At 32.1% G+C, this 20808-nt stretch overlaps 1 protein-coding gene across 6 annotated transcripts; it reads right to left on the bottom strand.

Annotated features, from left to right (window-relative positions):
- Window positions 1-161: 161 nt before the first annotated feature.
- LOC128245157 (uncharacterized aarF domain-containing protein kinase 5-like) lies at window positions 162-20021 on the bottom strand. Of its 6 annotated transcripts, XR_008263068.1 has the most exons (14): window positions 19176-19561; window positions 17133-17486; window positions 16663-16927; window positions 15956-16096; window positions 14180-14293; window positions 13554-13685; window positions 13120-13203; window positions 12479-12560; window positions 11608-11778; window positions 10456-10666; window positions 8015-8089; window positions 7400-7612; window positions 452-4448; window positions 162-386 (listed from the first exon to the last, which is right to left on the bottom strand). XR_008263068.1 is itself a non-coding variant. In XM_052963407.1 (13 exons), the coding sequence occupies exons 2-13, from the start codon at window positions 17423-17425 to the stop codon at window positions 4433-4435; spliced, it is 1797 nt and encodes a 598-aa protein (XP_052819367.1). In that variant the 5' UTR covers window positions 17426-17486; window positions 19988-20021; the 3' UTR covers window positions 162-4432. The 6 variants fall into 6 exon arrangements, 5 of the variants coding, with proteins under 5 accessions (XP_052819367.1, XP_052819366.1, XP_052819370.1 ...); XM_052963407.1 differs by lacking the exon at window positions 19176-19561 and adding an exon at window positions 19988-20021 and having other exon boundaries at window positions 162-4448; XM_052963406.1 differs by having other exon boundaries at window positions 162-4448.
- Window positions 20022-20808: the final 787 nt, after the last annotated feature.

Below are 20808 nucleotides of genomic sequence, written 5' to 3'. Positions count from 1 at the left end.
TGTGCAAAATGAAAACATCACTTTTGCTCCACAGGACTCATTTTTGCTGATGACGTCAAAAGTAGTAAACTGCCAGGTCATTTTATTGGCAAGCAGTAACATAATCTTTTACAATCGACAGAAACTCATGAAAGGCTTGGAAGATTTTTTTTAAATTTTAATAATAATTTATGATCATTACTTAACTCAATAAATAAAACATTTCAATAATATACACATTGGCTGATTAAATGTTCAACAATAATACACATAACAACATTAACGCACAATGTCTGATAAAATGTTCAATAATAGTACACAATGTCTGATAAAACATTCAACAATAGTGCACAATGTCTGATAAAATGTTCAACAATAGTGCACAATGTCTGATAAAAGGTTTCGACCTTAATACACATGTCTGATAAAACATTTCAACAATAGTGCACAATGTCTGATAAAAGGTTTCGACCTTAATACACACTGTCTGATAAAACATTTCAACAATAGTGCACAATGTCTGATAAAACATTTCAGCAATAGTGTACAATGTCTGATAAAACATTTAAACAATACACAATGTCTGATAAAACATTTCAACAATAGTTCACAATGTCTGATAAAATGTTCAACAATAGTGCACAATGTCTGATAAAACATTTCAACAATAGTGCACAATGTCTGATAAAACATTTTAACAATAATACACATTATCTGCTGAAACAATTCAACCACTTATACAAAGATCAGTTATAAATTTTAAGGCTTTCTTGATATCACACAAATGAATTTTGCTGTCACAAAATACGCCAATCCTAATTTGGGACACTAAGTTGATAAGTGGTTGTACGTTAAGCCAAATTTAGAGTGTAGACACTGTGGTTACAGTTTTTGCCAATTAAAAGGTCATAAATCTGGAGTGGCTGCCTCAGTTATCAAACCTGACCAAGATATCCTGTCCATACATATTCTGACCAAATTTGGTGATGATTGGAAAAAAGCTTCTTAAGTTATTGATCGAACAAGACAGATTTTAGGTAATCTCATTAATTAAAGGTTGATTACACTTAAGTGACACGAGCGATATGGCTTGTTTTCAAACTTGTCCAAGGTTATTCCCATACACCTTCAGACTAAATTTGGTGATGATTGGACACAAGCTTCTTATGTTATTGATTGGAGGAGACTGATTTTAGGTAATTTCTATAACTGAAGGGCAGTAACTCTCAACAGACTCAAGCCAGATGGCTGGTTATTAAATTTGTCCAAGATTTGATGCCCACTCATATTCTGTCCCAATTTGGGGATGATTGTACAAAGGCTTCTTAAGTTATTGAAGACAAGACCAATTTGAGATCATTAAAGGGCCAAAAACTCTTGGGTGACTAGAGCAATATGGCTGGTTAACTTGCCTGAGCTATTATAGCAATACATATTCTGACTTAATTTAGTGCTGATTGGCAAAGGCTTTAAAAGTTATGGATTAGAGGAGACGGATCTAAGGTAATTTCTATAATTTAAGGGCGGTAAAATTTGAGTGACTAGACCGATACCAGGCTGGTTATCGAACTTGCAAAAGATATTATGCCAAAACACAGTTTGACCAAGTTTGGTGATGATTTGACAAAGGTTATTGAGTGGACAACATACTAGATGCCGCACACCGCTGGTAAAACTATTAGAAGTCCTGTTTTGTAAACGTGCATATAAAAACCAATTCTTATTAAATAAACTATTTAAACTATGATGTTCATCTGTCATATAATGGCATATGGTATATGGCAGACTTGTGTGTTATCTAAATGAGATGATAAAAAGTAAGCATAAAACAATATATTTACAACTCAACTTCCATTCCTTTAATGAACTGCCCTTCGGCAATTGCAAGTATCATCCTATGAATGCAACATCTGAGATCTGTTCTGATCGTGAGTCATCGCATAACAATATACATGTAAATTGAAATTAGTTTATCTTTTTATTGTTTATATTGTGTCAGCAGGCCCCAAAACTTAACATGTTAGAAAGTGTAAATTTATGATCTGTAAATATATTGTTGTCATTAGTGTTTCAATTTTATGATTAAAAGTGATTTGAAGTGATTGATTTTTTTGCTTTATTGTGACATCATTTGATATACTGTTTCCAGTTACAGTTAGGTCGTTCTATTTACAGAATGGCTGAGAACGAATTACTGTAAGGTTTTCTTCAATGAAATGAAGAGTATTTTTTAAAATTTTTGAATGAAATAATGAACTGTTGGTGTAAATATAAGTAATGAATTGTGGTATTGAGGTCATTATCAGGGATATGAACACAGTTGGGCTTGTTAAAGTACACAGTCATGCACTCTAGACTTTAACCAGCCCAACTGAGTTCATATCCCGATAATGACATCATTCCCACAATTCATTCCTTAAGTGAACAGCATGTAACAACAATAAAAATTTAAACAATTGTCTTGCATGATCAAACAAGGATTACAGGAATAAAACATCACTAGAATACAAATACAAAATACTGGTTTAATAAGACATGGTTTTGAAGTTAATGAAAGACAAAAATACTAATTCTTTACAAATATTTCATTTCTTATAATAGCTACAATAACATCGGTGTACCAGTCAAGCAAAAAGGCTAACAGTCAATGGTAAACACATTATTATTATTTTATTATTGGTGGAAAACATTATATTGACATTATATTCAGCAGAGATAAATAAATATAGCACTTGCTTGTCAAATACAACAATTCCTTAACCTAACACATAGGAGAGCTTCCAAGGAAAAAGATTTCCTGACTTTTAACAGTTTGAAAATAAGTTAAATTAAATAGATATATAATGACATATAATGAGGTGAATCATTTTAAGCTCCATCAGGACATACAACTTAATAAAAATTGTCATTATAATACTGCAATAATTTATTATTTACATCATTTTTTTGCCTGATAACAGAACACCAGGGTTAACAGTGTCCAGTCATTCAAACTGGCCAGAAAACACTATCAAAATACCATCATTCAAACTGGCCAGAAAACACTATCAAAATACCCAAATTTTCTGTCTATTTTACTGTCTTTCCAGCCAATTTTTAACAGGCCTAAAACAAGACATCTTAATATTAAGTGATTAAAATTGTTCAAACTATTTGTTGTAAAATATATCTCATTACAACCAAGAATAAGTATTAAATAATTAATCAAATTTTATGCTTGTTGATAAGACTGCACCAGGAAAAACATCCTCAGTAACAGATTAAATAGAATAAAAACAAGTCAAATTAATAATAACAAAAACTGATGTTCTACTCCTGTTCAAGAATGAATAACATTGTTGATTTTATATGATATATTTAAGCATTCATTCCTGAATTGTACATGTGTAAATAAAAAACAGTATGAAATGCTGTACATATAACAATGAGTTCCATAGTAGCAGAGTGCACTGCAGAAGTAAATGTATAAATAACGTATAATAAAACTATGAATGTAAAATCATAACTTCAATCTTAATTTAAAATTTGATTAATTTCAAGAAACTTTTTTGTTTCTGATTTCCCTCCCAAACAATATACGTAGGTGGGATTTTTTTTTATATTTTGAGTCAAGTTTTGTTTTTATATCACTGCACCCCAACACCATTTTATCTGGTTAGGTTTACAGATCTTTCTAGTACAAAAAAATACCAAAGATTTATCCCAATGGAGTAGAATATAGTGACGGACTGACTTTGTCTGCTGGCAGAAAAAAATAGGGAAAGGTGCAAACAATTACTGGTAGAGTCTGTCACGAAACCAGATACAAACATTTGCTTTTGTTATGTCTAAGTGTCTTTTTCATTTAAATACAATATAAAACATTCGAATGTGAGGAGCAGTATCATAACACACCACTTAATGTATCAGATAACAGTTGAACCCCGTTGGCTCTAACTCCCAGCGACCAGCTTAAATATACTGAACCACAGGGAATTGGAGCCAAGCGGGAATTGTTACATTCAGAAGAAAAGAAATCATTCCTTTAAATGCAGCTCAAGCCAACAAGGATATTGAGCAAGTGCGTTTGACTATACATGAATCTATCATTTCTATTTACAAATTTTAGGTATTTCAGTACTGAAATGCCAGTTGCTGGCTCGTTTCTTAATGATTTGCATACAAATGTCAAGACTTATCTTCATCTCTGATTTTCACATCCTTTCAATATCTTGAAATATGAAAGCCACATATCTTAACATGTTTGCTTGATCATGTTTTTCTCCTAAAGATTCTTGCAGATTTCATCAACAATCTTTACTGACAATGTTACAGTAATTCGCAACATTCCAAACAAAGCGTTCTTAACCGTTAATGACAAATCACAACAATACACACGGTAGACCTAGCACCCTTCAGTGACCTCGGATGAATTCCAAATCACAGCGAATGCTTCGACAGATTAACATCTTCTTCACATATTCTCGTACCTGTAAAAACACAAACAGATAGAATTAAAATTACTACAACGTATTGAGAAATTATCATGTGTAGTGTCAATTATTGTGCCTCATACGATGTTGAACATGGCTATTTTGAAATTCAATTGATAAAAAATATTGTTAATTTTATTCTGCATTTGGGCTCAGTTGTTTGTTCTGGTTGTCCATCACTTGCATAAATCTCACTTTTCTCACTAACATGATTGCCTCCAAAGGACTTGTTTCGTTTAGCATGTTGTATTAAAAAAATTAAAAATTAAAGTCCTAGCTACGGAAGCTGCCTCGCTCATGCTGCCACAAGATTCTTCTTTCAAGTTTTTTTGTTTTTACCTGTAACACGAGATTATGGTGAGATGGCCATGTTTTTATACATCATTTGGCGGGAGTTTGAATTTCAGATTAGATTTATATGCAAATATTTGCAGTGATAAAACCTTCGAGAAATTATGTAACTGTACCCACAGCCTGAGTGGGGTCTTGTGTTGTGCGGGAAATCGGAGTACCCAGAGGAAACTCAGTTGTCCGGCTTCGTGACCACAAACCAAACACTTATGCACTTAGGCCGGGATTCAAACCTGGACTGCTTAGGTGAGAATTGACCAGTGTTCTAACCAGTTTTCTAATTTCAATTCAGGGAAATGGGTGTAGTGACAGTTATGTACCATTTTTATCAAGGACAGAGTTCAATAAGTAGCGTGTGTATAAGTGTATAATATCGTTGTGATTTACCCGCATACTTATTGCATGTTAAGAGCTCTGGTACAAAATCTGATAAACTACAAATCAAGATCATTATTTAGAACCAAAGTTAAAAAATACATTAATTAAGTGCTCACAATTGTACAATATATAACACTGAAGACAATCCAAGTAATTTTGAAACAACAAGACTACACCTATATAAATTTAATTGTAAATATTACTAGTTTAAAACTAATGAAGTAAGAATATGCTATGTACTTTTATGAATTTAATAAAATGGTAAAATTTTACATTTAAACCCACTGGGGCACTCCCAGTTTAGCGTTTCCAACAATAACAGTTTAGGTGTAAGTTCATTTATCCAAAATGGAAATTTGTCATTGTGTAATGGAGTATTATACAAACATGTATTGGGGGTAGCAGCCACCACATCCCCAATGGCCCCAATTTCTCAAAACTTCTTAAGCTAAAAAGGCTAAAATAGCTTATTTAAATAAGCCAAAATACATACTTAAAATGAGTTTTGATAAATGAAAAATGTGTAATTGTGGTTATGCAATTTATTGAAAAAATAAGAAAATGAGCTTAGCTATATCATGATATAAAGGACTAAAGAAGTTCGAGAAATCAGGGCCTGTAGTTTGTTTATCAACTTCTTAGTAACGGTGATCGCTAAACTGGAGACAACCCATGCCAACAACCTTCTGTTGTCTTATTAATTAATATTAGTATATAAAACATGTTATCTTCTTCTTCTGTGAAGCATGCACTGGAGCTGTGTGTTAGCATTATTTAATAAGTATTTTTTTATGTTAGGTTATGTTAGTTATTAAAGCGCACTTATTTTTTAACTCCCTTTAACAATATGAAATATTGTTTCTCCTAAAAACCTGAATCAAATATAAAGCTAGTCACCAATGAAACATTCCTGTTGGAAATATAAAAAAAAAATCAAAATAAAACAAGTCTCACTGTATTTTTCTAGCAATTCTTGCCAAACTTTGGAACTTATTGGCAAAAATTTCATTGTCCTGGAAAATTAGTGAAAATATGTCACAAAATAAAATGGCATGTCAACTTTTCTAACCACAGGCTATTAAGGAAATCTGTACTGTACTGAACTATGCATGGTGTTAGCAATATAGTATGGTAGGCATAAAAAGGAATATACATGTAAGCTCTTAAACTTAATACCAGTATGTTAATACTAGTATGTTACAAAGTTACATTGAAAGCACTAATGTTAATGCTAATATGTCAGGGCTGCCATTAAGAATTTGAAACTATAAGTATGAACTTCCTGTCCATCAATTTTGGAAGTTTTTCACTAAAATGTGGAAGTTTAAGTCTCCCAAATACAATCCATTTTTCCACTATTTTTCAACTAGTGTTAAAAATCAAGTAAATTGCAACTTTAACTTGCCAAATTTAAAGACTTATATATTATAATAGTTTATTTTATTTAAAGACTGATTGAAATTGTGACCTAAGTAATATGGACACAAGGTTTTGATATTTTGAACAAGCTTTCTCCTTTGGAAGTTATCTTCAAAATTATGGAAGTTTTTGTACTTCAAAGGAACCAATTTTGGAAGTTTTAACCCATTTCTAGGGAGTAATTAATACTTCCAAACTTCCTTTAATGGAAGCCCTGTATTATGTTACTTAGTTACAATCAGAGCTCTAAGGTTAATACTAGTATGTGAATCACTAATTCTCAAGCTCATAAAGAAATGAAAGACATACTTTGAAATTACATGTAAACTAAGTAATATCACAAAGACACAGTTGCTGCTTATTCACAGTACATAATAACTTGCAAGAGCGCAGAGGAGCAAACAACATCACTCATCTGTTCTTGTTTTTTCAATTGAAAAGGGGCATAAATCGGTAAAAATTACAGCTTGAGTTATGGGGATTGCTAAACATGTGCATATTATTGTTTCTGGCAACCAAGTGTACCAAGTTTCAGGTATATATCTTGAAATTTGTTTATATCTTGAAATGGCCAAGGTAAAAAGATTTTGCATGGCAACCATGCTGCAAACACTCCTGATGACAACATACAACAACGCCAAGACTATTGCTACAACCTGACTAATAAATTTAAAAAAGGGACATGGTAAAAATGATGTGCTATTAAAGAAATGAAATAACACTTGTTACACATCAACAGATAAATAAGTACTATATTTCATGAAGGCAACATCATTTATTATCTATTTGTATTTAATCACCTCTTTTCCTCATTTTCCATGAAACTCTTCACTTTCTCGACGGGTGGTGCTCTACCCATGAACTGTAGAATACGGATATACATGAATGCGACCCACATTTTCCAGCCCTCGGCCTTAACACGATAGTCATAGACCATCCTGTCCCACCACGCCTGGGCTCGTGATATCAGCGTGATATCCTCGGCCTCCTTGTGATAGGTGCCTGTGATAGCGCTGGAACCAAAATAACCAATATTATTTTTAATTATGTTATACTGTAACATTTCTAAGGATTCCATTTTGGATTATCTTCCTGTCACTTTGTATGTCAGATTAGTTTAAACTTAAATTTAATTTTACAACCAAGTTATTTCAACTTATATTAATCACCCTCATTGGCACAATGTTGTGCGAGAGTGTGGTCTTGTGTTGTGGAGAAAACTGGTGTATGCAGAGAAAACCCACTTCAAATACGAATCAAGTAAAAATTTGACCCTAATTCCCAGTTCAAAGATTAAAACTTAAAATGTTAAGGTTGTTTTTATATATTCCTAACTACCAAAAAGAATTGTATAGTTCAAGCAAACCTTCATTGATTAAAACTGATGTAGCCACTGAAAAAATAATTTAACAAACCTTTTAGCCATGATGCCATATCTGTCCACAAGATGTCCGTGTTCTCTCGTGATCGCCCTAACGGTGTTCATGTTCCTGTAAATTAGTACAAACATACATAATGAAACATCATAACTAACTCTTCCATCAATTACAGCTAAATACTTGAGACTTATAGACATAACTTGATACTTATAGACATAACTTGAGACTTATAGACATTACTTCAGACTTATACTTCTTTCATTTTACTGGTGTTTTTACAAAATTTAAGAATCAGTCTTTAATATCTGTTTTTAAAAAATAACATTTGTACAAACTCAGTTATTGAGAAAGTTGCTTTATTGGATTAAAGACATTTGTGGTCAAATATATATGGAAACAATGTTGAAAATCCAAATAATTTTTCAGTGCTATTATTTCAATCAATGAAGTGAAATTTAAGAATACTTGTACTAGAAATGGTTACAAATAAACATTAAGGTTGATTCTTAAAAGATAAGAAATTCAGAGGAGGAAATAGAAAAATTGGACATATATATATAACAAAAATGCATGCAAAACTGTGAAACTCATGCAAACCGATAAACAACAAGAAAACAGGAAGCAGATTCCAACTCAACGCTTGTCTGCTTAAGCTAAGAATTCATTGAAGTCAGAGTTAAGGGCTCTCTAACATTTGTGTATATTGTCTCTTGAATATCCTTACTCAGTTTCATTTGAGTATATAAGTTGTGACCAATGGTTAAAATTTTTATACGCCTTCTGACGAAACCAATACCAAGGCTACCACAACACCTCATACTCTTTCCTTCAGAAAACAGATCGAGTTTATAAATTAATAATAAAACTATAAAATAGTTACAATAAAACGTTATTTCATCCGAAAACAAAATCATAAATAACAAACTCTTTAAAAAATAATAATTTGCGTTAAACACTCTAACTGAAACGTTCAGTCACACCTTATGATCAACAACATCTGACGCGGCATATCTTTAAGGACACTGACAATCTCGTCAAAATGTTCCGCAGCCCTCTTTTTCAACTGTTTTATATCTTCCTCAGTAAGTTTGCTTGAGAGATATAGTGTTGAACGCTTTAAAGGTCGCTGGACTAGAATTTCACAGAATAACTCAACTCGGTCTAAAAATAGACATGGGAAAACCACATAGAATTGAAAAAAATATTAATGTATTTGTTTTAGTGAATTTATCTTGGATTTCTCTATTTATCTGTGAATCTGCTACTCCTGAAATCTCTGTAAGCTGAGAAATAAATAAGCGCTGTTTGGTATTGCTTTCTTGATATATGTTACTAAGGTTACTCAGAGCTGCTAATAAATACTAGGCTCCCCCTTCTGTCTAATGTTATACTTATTATTGCTGTAGGCTTTTGTACATTGGAGAATTGTGTTTACTATCATAAGATGTTTGTTATAATTAAAGTAAGGCCAACAAAAATGGTTTGGTTAGGGTTACATCCTTTTCAAAAACAGGTAGGGTAGGTAAGCTCTTTTTTCTTTTCTTTTTAAATTTTATTTTATATGACTTTATGTAAGAACATTATTGTCATCATTGGAGAATGGAGTTAAGGCAATCTTTAGTATCAAACTTTAAAGGTTTTAATATACAAATCAAAGCACACACTTTAAGCTGTATGTTCATTTTGTTTGCTTTGAAATTAAATGAAAGGGTCCTTATCAAATTTTGATGAGCAAAACCAAACTAAAACTGAATGTGAACAGTAGCATCAAACTAAAATTTGAAAACTTCAGTCATTTGTATGAAACTATAGTGCTAACAACTAAGTGTCAAATAATTCTTAAATTTTAAAGACACCAGTATCATGCAAAAGACAACAAAATAAATTTCACCAACAAAAGACCCAACGATAAAGCATGCAGAATGTTAAAACAAATTACAAATTTCAATGTTAAATGAAGACCCTTTCAATGTACCGGTAAAACAAATTGATAATATGACGTTTATTTTTTCACTTGATTGTTCCACTTATATTTTCACTTTAAGTAAGGAACGTTAAGGGACCCATCCATGATTAATAAAATTGGTGGTAACAATGTCAACGTAGGATATTGACAATGCAGTATCATTGAATGTGAGTGGGCAAGTTGGGGGGGGGGGATCAGACTGTGTACTTAAACTGGATATGTCCTGCATCCAATCACTAATTAAGACTGTTTAAATTTCTTGATTCTTTTTTCACTGTTTTTTAATTATGGCCAATTAAATAGGCACAATGCCATGGTTTAGCACTAGAAACAAAGATAAATTATTGGTATTTAACAAACTTAAGTTTTTCCTTCATGACTTAAATTAATTTACTCAAAATCTAAAATAATACACCCATCTGAAATAAAACAGTTTAAAATATTCCGATATCGCATCTCAACCACCAACTGTGACCTAGAAATAGGAAATCACCATTATAATGATCATTACCTAAAAATCAAAAGAAGGGAGCTAGGCATGTCTCGCATAACTTTAAATATTCGCTCGTGCAGAATTTCGAAATCTTCTCGCATTTCCGCCTGCATTTGTTTGGGGAGTTTACGGAATGACTTCATGGCTACAGGTTTATGGCGGAATAGCGGCGGCGCCTTCGAGAACATGACTGGTCCCTGTTTTACCAAACTGGCAAATATCTGGTAATCTGAATGAAAGAAAAGTTTGCTGAGTGAACAGAAGGTAAATATACCAGCACATGTAAGATTTCACTATTAATGAAAAAAGAAATTATTTTCTGCTACAGGCCTGCAAATGTTGAAAACAATAAAAATCAAAGCTGTAATGTACATGTTGCACATAAAAGCAAATAAATGAAAATACCGGTAAAGATAATTCTTTAATTTAGAATATTTTGTTTATAGGGAATATATATATATACGGTTTATACAATTTAAAAACAGGTAGGTCAATTAAAGCAGCACAGCCAATGAAATATTTTCAATAAAAATATATCAATTTAGTACGTTTTCTTTCATTTTAATAATAATGAGTATCTATTTTTGATCTTCTAAACGATTAAGTTGGCAAGCCGGGCGCAGTGCTGTGCCCTCTTATTATTTTGAAGTCCAAAAATTAATGCTCTTATTAAAAGCTTATGTGCTTAATGGAATTTTAACTGTCAGATTAAATGTGGATCTGTCCCATGTTCCTATTGGGGGAGGCATGAGCCCTTACACTAAGAGAATTTAATACTCTTGTGTACAAAGCTCTAATGGGAATCCATTATAATCAAACTTTAGGGCAAAAGAGACACTTGATTGAGGATTGATCACATTTTTTCTTGCGTTTATCCTGTATGAACGTTCTTTAGTATAAAAGAATAGCTGAATCTTGTATTATTGGTTAAATGATGTCATCCTTATCCAATCAGAGCACAATATTGAAGTTAACAATGACGTCATAACTCCTTGCGTGTTATACAATATGAACATCAAGTTTTATCTACACAAAGGACTAGGAGAATGTAAATATAATCCACTGAACTTTATTATGTCTTGTCTTATTGAAAAGGAAATATTGACAATGTCAATAATTGTGTAATTTAATTAAAAAGTTGCTGTGTGAATATGGGCCCTAACGACAAACCTTTAACCCCAAGTAAGTGTGAGTATCTCTCCATATCATCTTCATTGCGCATGATGATGGCCTTGTACAAGTTACAGAGGTACTCGCGATGGCATGGTTTCAGGTAGTCGTACAAGCCATGGTCCAGTAGTACGATCTCTGACTTCTTGTCTTTGCCAACCCTTATGAACACTGAAAATACCAGTTTCGTTGATTCGTTACAAAAAAGAAACTATTCAAAACACCCATTTAAGGTTAATTAGATGTTTAAACCATCACACGTCAAATTGAGACATTTTTTTATATTCCCTAACAAAATCATCAGATTGAACAAATTTGAACAAAACTCATGTAATATTGAAATATCCTTGTCTTTAAAGATGTGTTGTATGTTCAGAAATCATGACAAACATTTATTTTTTGCATCAGGAAAATGACAACACCAATAAAATATGGAATAAAGGCTAAGATGATATATCTTATCTAAAACAAAACCTTTAAATATCAGCAAAAAATAAAGCAGTCCTACATCATTCATATGTATACATGTACATCGTGTCCTAACTTCTCAAAACTTATTAAGCATTAGTCAGTCATAGAAATTAGGCATTAGGATGAACAAGACGGAAGCGGGCTTGTGTAAATATCGACCATTGTTAAGTTCTGTTGATTATTTTATTAAGCCAAAATACTTAAACTTGGTTTTTATAAGTGAAACATTGTTTATTGTGATAACCTTAAACATAATTCCAACTGAAAGTCTAAAAACTCATGAAGAAGTAAATATTATGCAAATTATAGAAAATAAAAAGAAGTGAGCTTAATAGCTTAGCTTAACCCCATTATAAGGGACCCTAGAAGTTTGGAGAAATAGGGGCCAGTGATCCCTTACCATTGCCTGGGTGAGGATCAGCATGTACAAATCCAGTGAGGAAAATCTGATCTGAGAAACATCGCACCAGCTTCTGGTCAACCTGGAGATAAAACGGGTTGTGATATAAATAAAGCCATTGCAATACAGGGACCAAAACAAAATATCCAGCATGACTGTGGCCAAGCTGTTCAGGTAGGTTCTATTCCGGAGTAACACGTAAGAGGCGTCTGTACCTTAGGAACAATCCTATTTAAAAATCGAGGGGTGGATGCGAAAAAGTTCTAAGTGACATTAAATAAAAAAGAAGATAGAACATTTTTTGCTTCCACCCCTCAAATTGAACGTTTGGTAAAAAAAAAAAAAAAAAAAAAATTAACTACCATATCAGAAAAAGTGCGGGCAATGTACATGTAAGCCCAAGAAAGTCCACATGATTTTTACAGTTCATTGCATGTGCAGATAGCCTATTTAACAACCTGAATCAAAATAGCGCTTTCTGTTTATCAAGTTCACTCAAATACGGTATTTAAGGGCTATTCCAGTAAAACATATAACCCACGGGAGGGTAAATTTGCTTCTGTAGAGGGTGGTATATTTTAAAAGTGCCGGGGGTCATATGTTTCAATGGAATAGCCCTAAATGCACACTGACATACTCACATCTTTAAGTGACAATCCCAGCTTTCTGATTCCCTCGACATCACTCACTTTACAGCCATCTATGTATTCAGCTGTTAACACACGCTGAAGCCAGAAACAAAGGTATATAATAAAAACTAATAGCAAGCTTGAAATAAAGCCATTATTTATTTTTTATAATATTTTGGAATAAATATCATAAATGAAAAGCATTGATGAATGCAGGCTCCAAATAGTCACTTTTATGTATTAAGCGATGTAAACAATCACATAAGTATTCATGAACTAAATAGAATATCAAATTTGTGTTCATTAAATACAAAATTTATTCAATTCAATAACTAAAATTAGTATTAAACATGCCAAGGAAAAGAAATCTTGTTTTTAATGACTGGAAATGTAATGTCCTCCATAAATCCATGTATATCCAAAGATTCAACATGCTAAACACTTACAGTGCTTGTTTTATCCCAGTGCACTTTTGGAACATACACAAAGTCTAGGTGTTTCAGGTCCGACTGACAACGTTCCGAGTTTTTCCCCTCGTTCACGAAATCAAGTTCCTGGGCAAGAGTCCCTTTCATATCCTGATGACAATTTTTTTATATAATTATAAAAAATATAAAGAACATTCATTTTGATATCAAGTGCTAGTTTTTGAATTTCAGATGGATTTTTTTGGCTTTTCTTAAACAGAAAGTCTGTCATTTTCACTGATCGTCCCGAGTGCATGTATTGATACAGATTCTGTTTTATATATTTCTACAATGTTAAAGCTTAGCGTAGTATATATACCAATGGCACGTCATGATTCACGCAATCAGACGTAAGCAAAATTGAAATTTTGAGCTAGGTTAAGTTGAGTGACGTTGCCAAATCGGCTTCCACTCAGTCACAGACTTAGGACTATATTTTAAGCATCAATACAATATACAATGGACTACATATATATAATAAATTTCAGTGCCTTTCGTTAATGTGTTTTTTTACACCCTTCATATATGCTGTTCTTTTTATGCCATGTTTAATTTATTGTTAAAGCTATTTATTTGCATAGCATAACATAGAATCAAGGCCTTACCTGTAATACCCAGGCTAATTCAAACTTGGGATGCATCCATCCAATTACTTTGAGCAGAATTTCACAGGTCTTGACGTCACCAGCAAAGCGGTCTTGTAAGTCTATGTACTGAACCTGTAAGTATAGAAAAATAACTATTTGTAGTCTTGTTTCTCAGCTGAACCAAGTTGTTTCAATTGGCTGTTTTGTTTTTAATCGCAGGCTCTTTTGCAAATAAACACTGAATGCCATGCTCGAAAAACTCACATCTGCTTAACTGGGGTACTTTTGGTTCTACTTTTTATTATAGGCTTATTCAATGATATGTCAATTTTGAGATTCCGTTTTTAGCACCAATTTATTTTATAATGACCAAACTCCATATCTTCCAAGCATCTAATATACAAATTAGCTTGCCATTTTATTGAGCTATTTATGATAAGGCCTAAAAAAAATTGGATTGTGTACCTGACCCTACCCACGAAATAGGCGCCAACCCTATTATTTTTAAAGTTAGTTGGTAAAAATAATATTTATTTTTTTAAGTGTGTGTTTTATATTGATGTTTTAAACCTTTATACTGAAGATTACTTGTAGGCCTCAAATAAATGGTTTTGTTAAGGCTATATCCTTTTCAAAAACAGGTAGGATACATGTAGGTAAGTTTTTTTTTATTAGCCTTAATATTAGAACTTAATTGTCATCATAAAAAAATGGAGAATGGTGTTAATGTTTTATGCTTGGTGGCCAAGTACAAACTAACGGTATGTGTAAGTAAAATAAACAATAAAATGTACATGTATCATATATTAAGTTAATAAGGTTTGTGTCTATATATATATATATATAAACGAGCTAAATACAGTTTTTATTAAATTTTTCCAGTTTGTATTTTTTCTTTTTGTTTCAATGGAAAGTGGGCCTGCAATGAGCAACTTTTCAGTTTTGTTAGGCAATAAAACCTAATTTATAATATTAATTTTAGTCTACATTTTACATTTTTTTCTTTCTTATCACATGGACTCCGATTGAAATAGTATCAATATAATGTAAGGTCACCAGACAGCCAAAGGTCACATAATTGAGTACTTTAAGAGAAATAGTTTAAAAAGTTTTAAAATCATAACCATTGAATTTGATCATTGACATGTACTATTATATCCAACATGTGTGTTAATTCACATCTATAAATGTTATGAATTTCAACCCCTTGGGGCAAACTTAAACTAATTATCCTAAACTACAATTTACAACTTGACAATTTGATCACATGATTTTATAAATGTAAAGGATAGGACACACCTGTGACCAGTAAAGCTGTCAAACTGGGGGGAATGTCGGCCAGACGTAAGGTAATGTTATAACAAGGATGGAGAAAAGGACATGATTGTATAGTTAATTAAATCATTCATGATTTTGATCAATGTCCAAACTTCCATAAAAATGCATTCTTAGCAAATAAACAAGCAACAGGTATGAAAATATATTATCCTTCATTACTAGGGCGTAAAAATAAATATATCTATAAGGCTATGGATAGAGCGAAATATCATAAACACTCGTGTGGTTAATATCATAAACACTCGTGTGGTTGCCGATAGTGGTGTAACTTGCGTAACCATGAAGGTCAGGGTTAAACAAACAATTACTGAAATAACACTGCATACCATATTATTAATACTAGAAGTTGTTCAAAGTTATCAGTTTTTTATTTATTTTACCTTGGTTAAGCTAAAAATATTATATAATCAAATTAAAAACAATTCTGAACAGTGTCACTTCCAACAACTCTTTTACCTTGACAGCTACATCGCGCCCGTCATGAGTCGTAGCCTTATGAACCTGGGCAAGGCTTGCCGCGGCAATGGGTTCTTCGTCAAACTCTTTGAAAAGAGTATGGGGGGAACTGCCGAAATCTTCCAGGAACAATTCCTCCATCTGTTGAATCATAATTATGCAAACATATTTTTTATAGAATATAATAACAACAATGTATTACGAAACGTGTATTAAAAAGTAAAAAAAATACTGCCATTTACAATAAGGCCTAAAAAAATTGGACTCAAACTAGGGCATTGACAGTATAGCATAGTCATACATATGTGTATGCAAAAACATGTGAGGTTGTATTTTTACACTTGTGATAATTTGTTAAAAACATTCTGGTGCTTGCAGAAATACATAAATGCATAAAAATTGATCAAATTTTCAAATGTTACCTACATTCTACAATAAAAGCATATACTTCAAAGACACACCATTTAAAAATAATTTGTTAAACATAAGACATTCATTTCGTCTAACATCCGAACCATTTCTGTGCCTATATTGAAGACCTCATCCTTATAAATCATTCAATTACATACAGTGTATTGGTTAACTTATTTAACAGTCCAATTATGAATAAAAATACATTATTATTTATTATATTAAGTGTATTTTAACATGACATCTACAGCCCATGGTCAGACGACGTGCTTGTAATAATACAGATATATACAGACCTCCTGTGGTTCCATGTGTAAGGCTTTGTCTTGGAGGATGACGAGTGTATCGACATATTCCTTCGGCAGTATGTGGTTCATTGACACCAATCCCTGGCCCAGTTTCACATACAATCCTCCATTATTTAGGCATCCCATCAGCAGCTTCTCTGCTGAGCGCTTGTGGCAGAGTCGTATTATCTTGTCGTACTCAGCCGAGTCCTCTTCTAAGTTCCATAACGACGATTTGTAGTCAACAGATATGGAGAGTCCTATGACTGCAGACCTGAGGATTGTAAAGATGCAATTCTATGATGTTATTTATCAAGCCTTTTTCACACAATTCTAAGACTACATGTATATCTTTTTTTACTATGATACACTTGATCATGTACATACAAATCACATAGTTATGCAATTACCCCTTACCAGACAAAATGAAATATTTAAAAATTATTTTTAATATGAAAACCATGACAGAAAATACATACCTGAAGAATCTTACAAGTCCTCCAGCTGTCACCCGCACTTTCCTCTTATACTGTTCTTTTAAACAGAGATATCCAACACCACTAGCAGCTGTGAAAATTCCAGACCCTAGCAACACCTTACGAGTTCTTGATAATCTTGTGCCATTGGACCCATCTGTGGATAGCTTAGAAAAACTTCGAAACAAACTAGTACTTTGTCCATTATTTAAGAACACCCTTCTCTTTAAACAATGTAAACACTGAATAGGTCTCCCTGATGGAAAAATAATCGGCATTATTCTTTGTGTCTGCATTTTTCTTCCTTATTTCTGTCTATTTAGAATCAAACACTCTCTGACTCAATGCAATTCATTCCTGCAAAGAAAAATACAAACATTTAACAAACCTACTCAAAGCATTTTTAAAAACATCCAAACAATAAAAACAAATCATACCTTTCTCTTATTCAGGGTTCTGATTTTTATTTCTGAGTATGAAATAAAACTTAACAAGCATGAGAGAAACCATTTACGTTGAAAGCATCATCCAGGGATCAGTTATTCGATGTTGTTGGTGATTGTTATCATATGTGCAATTAATATTCCTCCTAAATAACAAAATATTTTGGCAACCATATATCATCCCTTAGGTCATTTGTGCGAGTTAGAAAGTTGTTTGGAAATGTGCAACAATTTGCCTTCTAGTGATATAAAATGCAATTGTCAAAATCATAGTTGGAGAGTTTTAGTTTAAGGCTAGTCAAAGAGGGTGTATTAGTTTTACCAACAATGTAACAGGGGCTTTATTTTTTTAAATAGGAACTGGTCAAAAAATACAAGTGTATCTCTGTAGATGTGCTAAGCATTCATTATAATGAAAATAATACATAAATATTTTTTTATAAAATTAGCCTTTCAATTACAAATCAAACTGTCCTGGTCATGTGAAGAGTTGACGTTGAAAGAATAACTCATTTCAACAAAAGAATTTAGCACCACAGGGCTTTTTCTATAGTACCCACGGGTCCGACTATCGGACCCATTCCCAAAGCAAAATATAAGATATTTTTCCCAATTTTCATAAAAAAAATCCCTATCAAAATTAAAAAAAATATATATTTTTTTTATTTTTTTTAGAAAGTCTTTTAACATGTACTGGATCATTTTCAACATCATATCAATTATGTGATGTTAATTTTTTTTGATAATTGAATTCGGAAATCATTGATTTTCATCACATTTAGATATCTGTATGAAATATTATCTGTCATGATCGATTTATTGCAATAGATATTTACACCCAAGGATTGATATTTCAGCAAATTTGGGTCTTTTAAAGGGAAATAAACTAATATAAAACCATTTCCTAATTCGCTGGAGACTAGACAGCTTTTTCTTTTAACTGTAAAATTTCCCAATTTCGGCATTTTCACAACGCAAAATTTCCCAAAATGTCTAGGGTCTTTTTCCCAAATTGGGCAGAAAAAGCCCTGCACCATTACTGACTAGAAACCATTTGAAAAGTGCAATTATCCATGCACTATAGTTAGGATAGAAAAAAGCATTTATAATAAATTGCAGTTGGTTCTAAATATAGAACATTTGAAATTATTCTCAAAATAGCAGATTGGAAATCAAAGATAGCCAGCTGATTCACGGAAATTACCTAGATGAATCCTGACATGGTCATGAAAGGGAAACCATTCAAGACATTTCAAATAGGGAGGAAGCCTTCTTTAGATTATTGTTATAAATGGTGACTGACAAAAAAACATAAGCATATTTAAAAGGACAAGAAAATGAATACAATCTCAGCCAAGTCAACAAGCCCATCGGGCTTGGTTTATTGAATAATGAATAAGTTGGACTTGCATTTTACCAGTCTAGGGCTTGCAGGCTTGTGCTAATTTTGACCATTGTTATATCATTACACAATTATCCCAAAGGAACATTCACTTAATTTGTGGTTAATACCCTGACAATATAAATGATTTAGAGCTTTTTGAATATTAATTGCACATAAATGTTCTAGATCAACATATAAAAATTAAAGTCATATTTCAACCTTGTCCAAGAAGTCAGATTCTGATTCCTGTATTATGTATATTGGACCACGTTATAAGTACAAAACTTCAGTCCATATAAACAGCTGCTTCAGAGTCTTTGATGATTTCTTTTTGGCAAAGCATCCATATCCCACCAAGAATAACAGATCCCAGCGCTAAGTATATTGAGGGGAAAGCTAATGGGAACCTGCTAGATAGTTCAAAAATGGCAATGCTTTGTTGACAGAATTCAATCTGATCTAGTGTTCCATGAAACATATAAGTATACGAAGAGAAAGTATTGGCTCTGTTTAACACTGTTAAAATAATGTAAGTGAAACTTTGGTGTTTTTATTCAACAGTGCAGGGTTAAATATTGTGGAGTTACAGTTAAAGAATATAGTTTACATTGGTTTGTAACAGTCCAGTTATGGCGTTTAGTGAACAAAATGAATATCCAAATGTTAAAAAAATGTTCCCTAAATGCAATTTATTCAATTATTGTGGCTATACAAAAGTTATGGTGAATTTATATGCAACCACCTAGCTTTACAAAAGTAATAGCTTTTTTTAATAGAATATCAAAAACTTCACTTTGCAAAATGATGCAATAATGTTGCTTGTTACAACTTACATGTTAAATTTATGTAACATGATGGTAAACAAATTTACATAAGCTAGACTATTTTCAAGATTACTTCAGAAAATTGAATGAAACATTTAAAATAAACTGAACATAGGAAAAGCAAACACTTTAAAGTAACAATAAATTATACTTTAATAACTTTTTTTGCTTTCAATAGTTTTAAATAAATATAAAAATTACGATAACCTTCTTAAATATATGTAACCGGTTATGTTTTGACAGACGCTTTGACGTTTCAAACGTCTATAGATCTAGACTTACTAACTAAATGAAAGATAAATGAAAAGCAAGAAAGTTCAGCACATATTTCTGGGTGTCATTTATTTCCGAGAAAAAAATGAAGAGCATCTATATAGATAGATAGATAAATTTATTCGTGCATATATATATATGTGTGTGTGTGTCATAGTAACAAACCAAATATCTCATAAAGTTATAACACAGACTGATTAACAAAGTATTAGTGATGATAACAACATCATTAGAATGCTTCGGATACATACACGTGCGTTAATAAAGATTTAATTCAATGTGACAAATATATAATACAGGATAACCCATTAAAGTTATTCAACTTATTTCCAATGGGGTTCTTATGACAAATATAATTATTTGCCAAGATTTCAGTTGTAAGCTGTATCAATTAGAACTGATATGCAAGATTAAATGAATAACAATTAATAAAATAGGAAATCTTCCTTTCTGCACATTTCATACCAACAATGAGATGCGATTTCACTTTTTTTTAAAGTATTCTTATTTTTCAATTCTTTTAACTTTATTGGAAGACTGTTCCAGTCCTGGATTGCTTGATAAAAGAAAGTATTTAATATAAAACTGTCAGCCTGTGGCACTTTGAAATTTCCAGCACTATGTCTACTGTTGTAAGCATGAATCGTCATTTGAATTATAAAATACGCCAAGAATGTACGTGCCATCAAAATATTTGCATAAAATTGTGTAGCTTAAGAATATGTATTTTTCTCGAATTACCCTTTTATTCGTTT

Source organism: Mya arenaria, chromosome 8, assembly GCF_026914265.1.
Source record: "Mya arenaria isolate MELC-2E11 chromosome 8, ASM2691426v1".
Classification (NCBI taxonomy): Eukaryota; Metazoa; Mollusca; class Bivalvia; order Myida; family Myidae; genus Mya; species Mya arenaria.
The sequence above is the reverse complement of the archived record's forward strand: the minus strand, read 5'-3'. Positions and strand labels throughout refer to the sequence as shown.

What these genes read in the sequence shown, in the direction of transcription:
- LOC128245157 (XM_052963407.1), bottom strand. Translation starts at nt 17,425, where the DNA reads ATGCAGACACAAAGAATAATGCCGATTATTTTTCCATCAGGGAGACCT. An exon ending in GGCGCGATGTAGCTGTCAAG is followed by an intron (nt 14,294 to 15,955) that starts GTAAAAGAGTTG and finishes CTATACTTACAG; the next exon opens with GTTCAGTACATAGACTTACA. An exon ending in TGATCCTCACCCAGGCAATG is followed by an intron (nt 11,779 to 12,478) that starts GTAAGGGATCAC and finishes TGGTATTTTCAG; the next exon opens with TGTTCATAAGGGTTGGCAAA.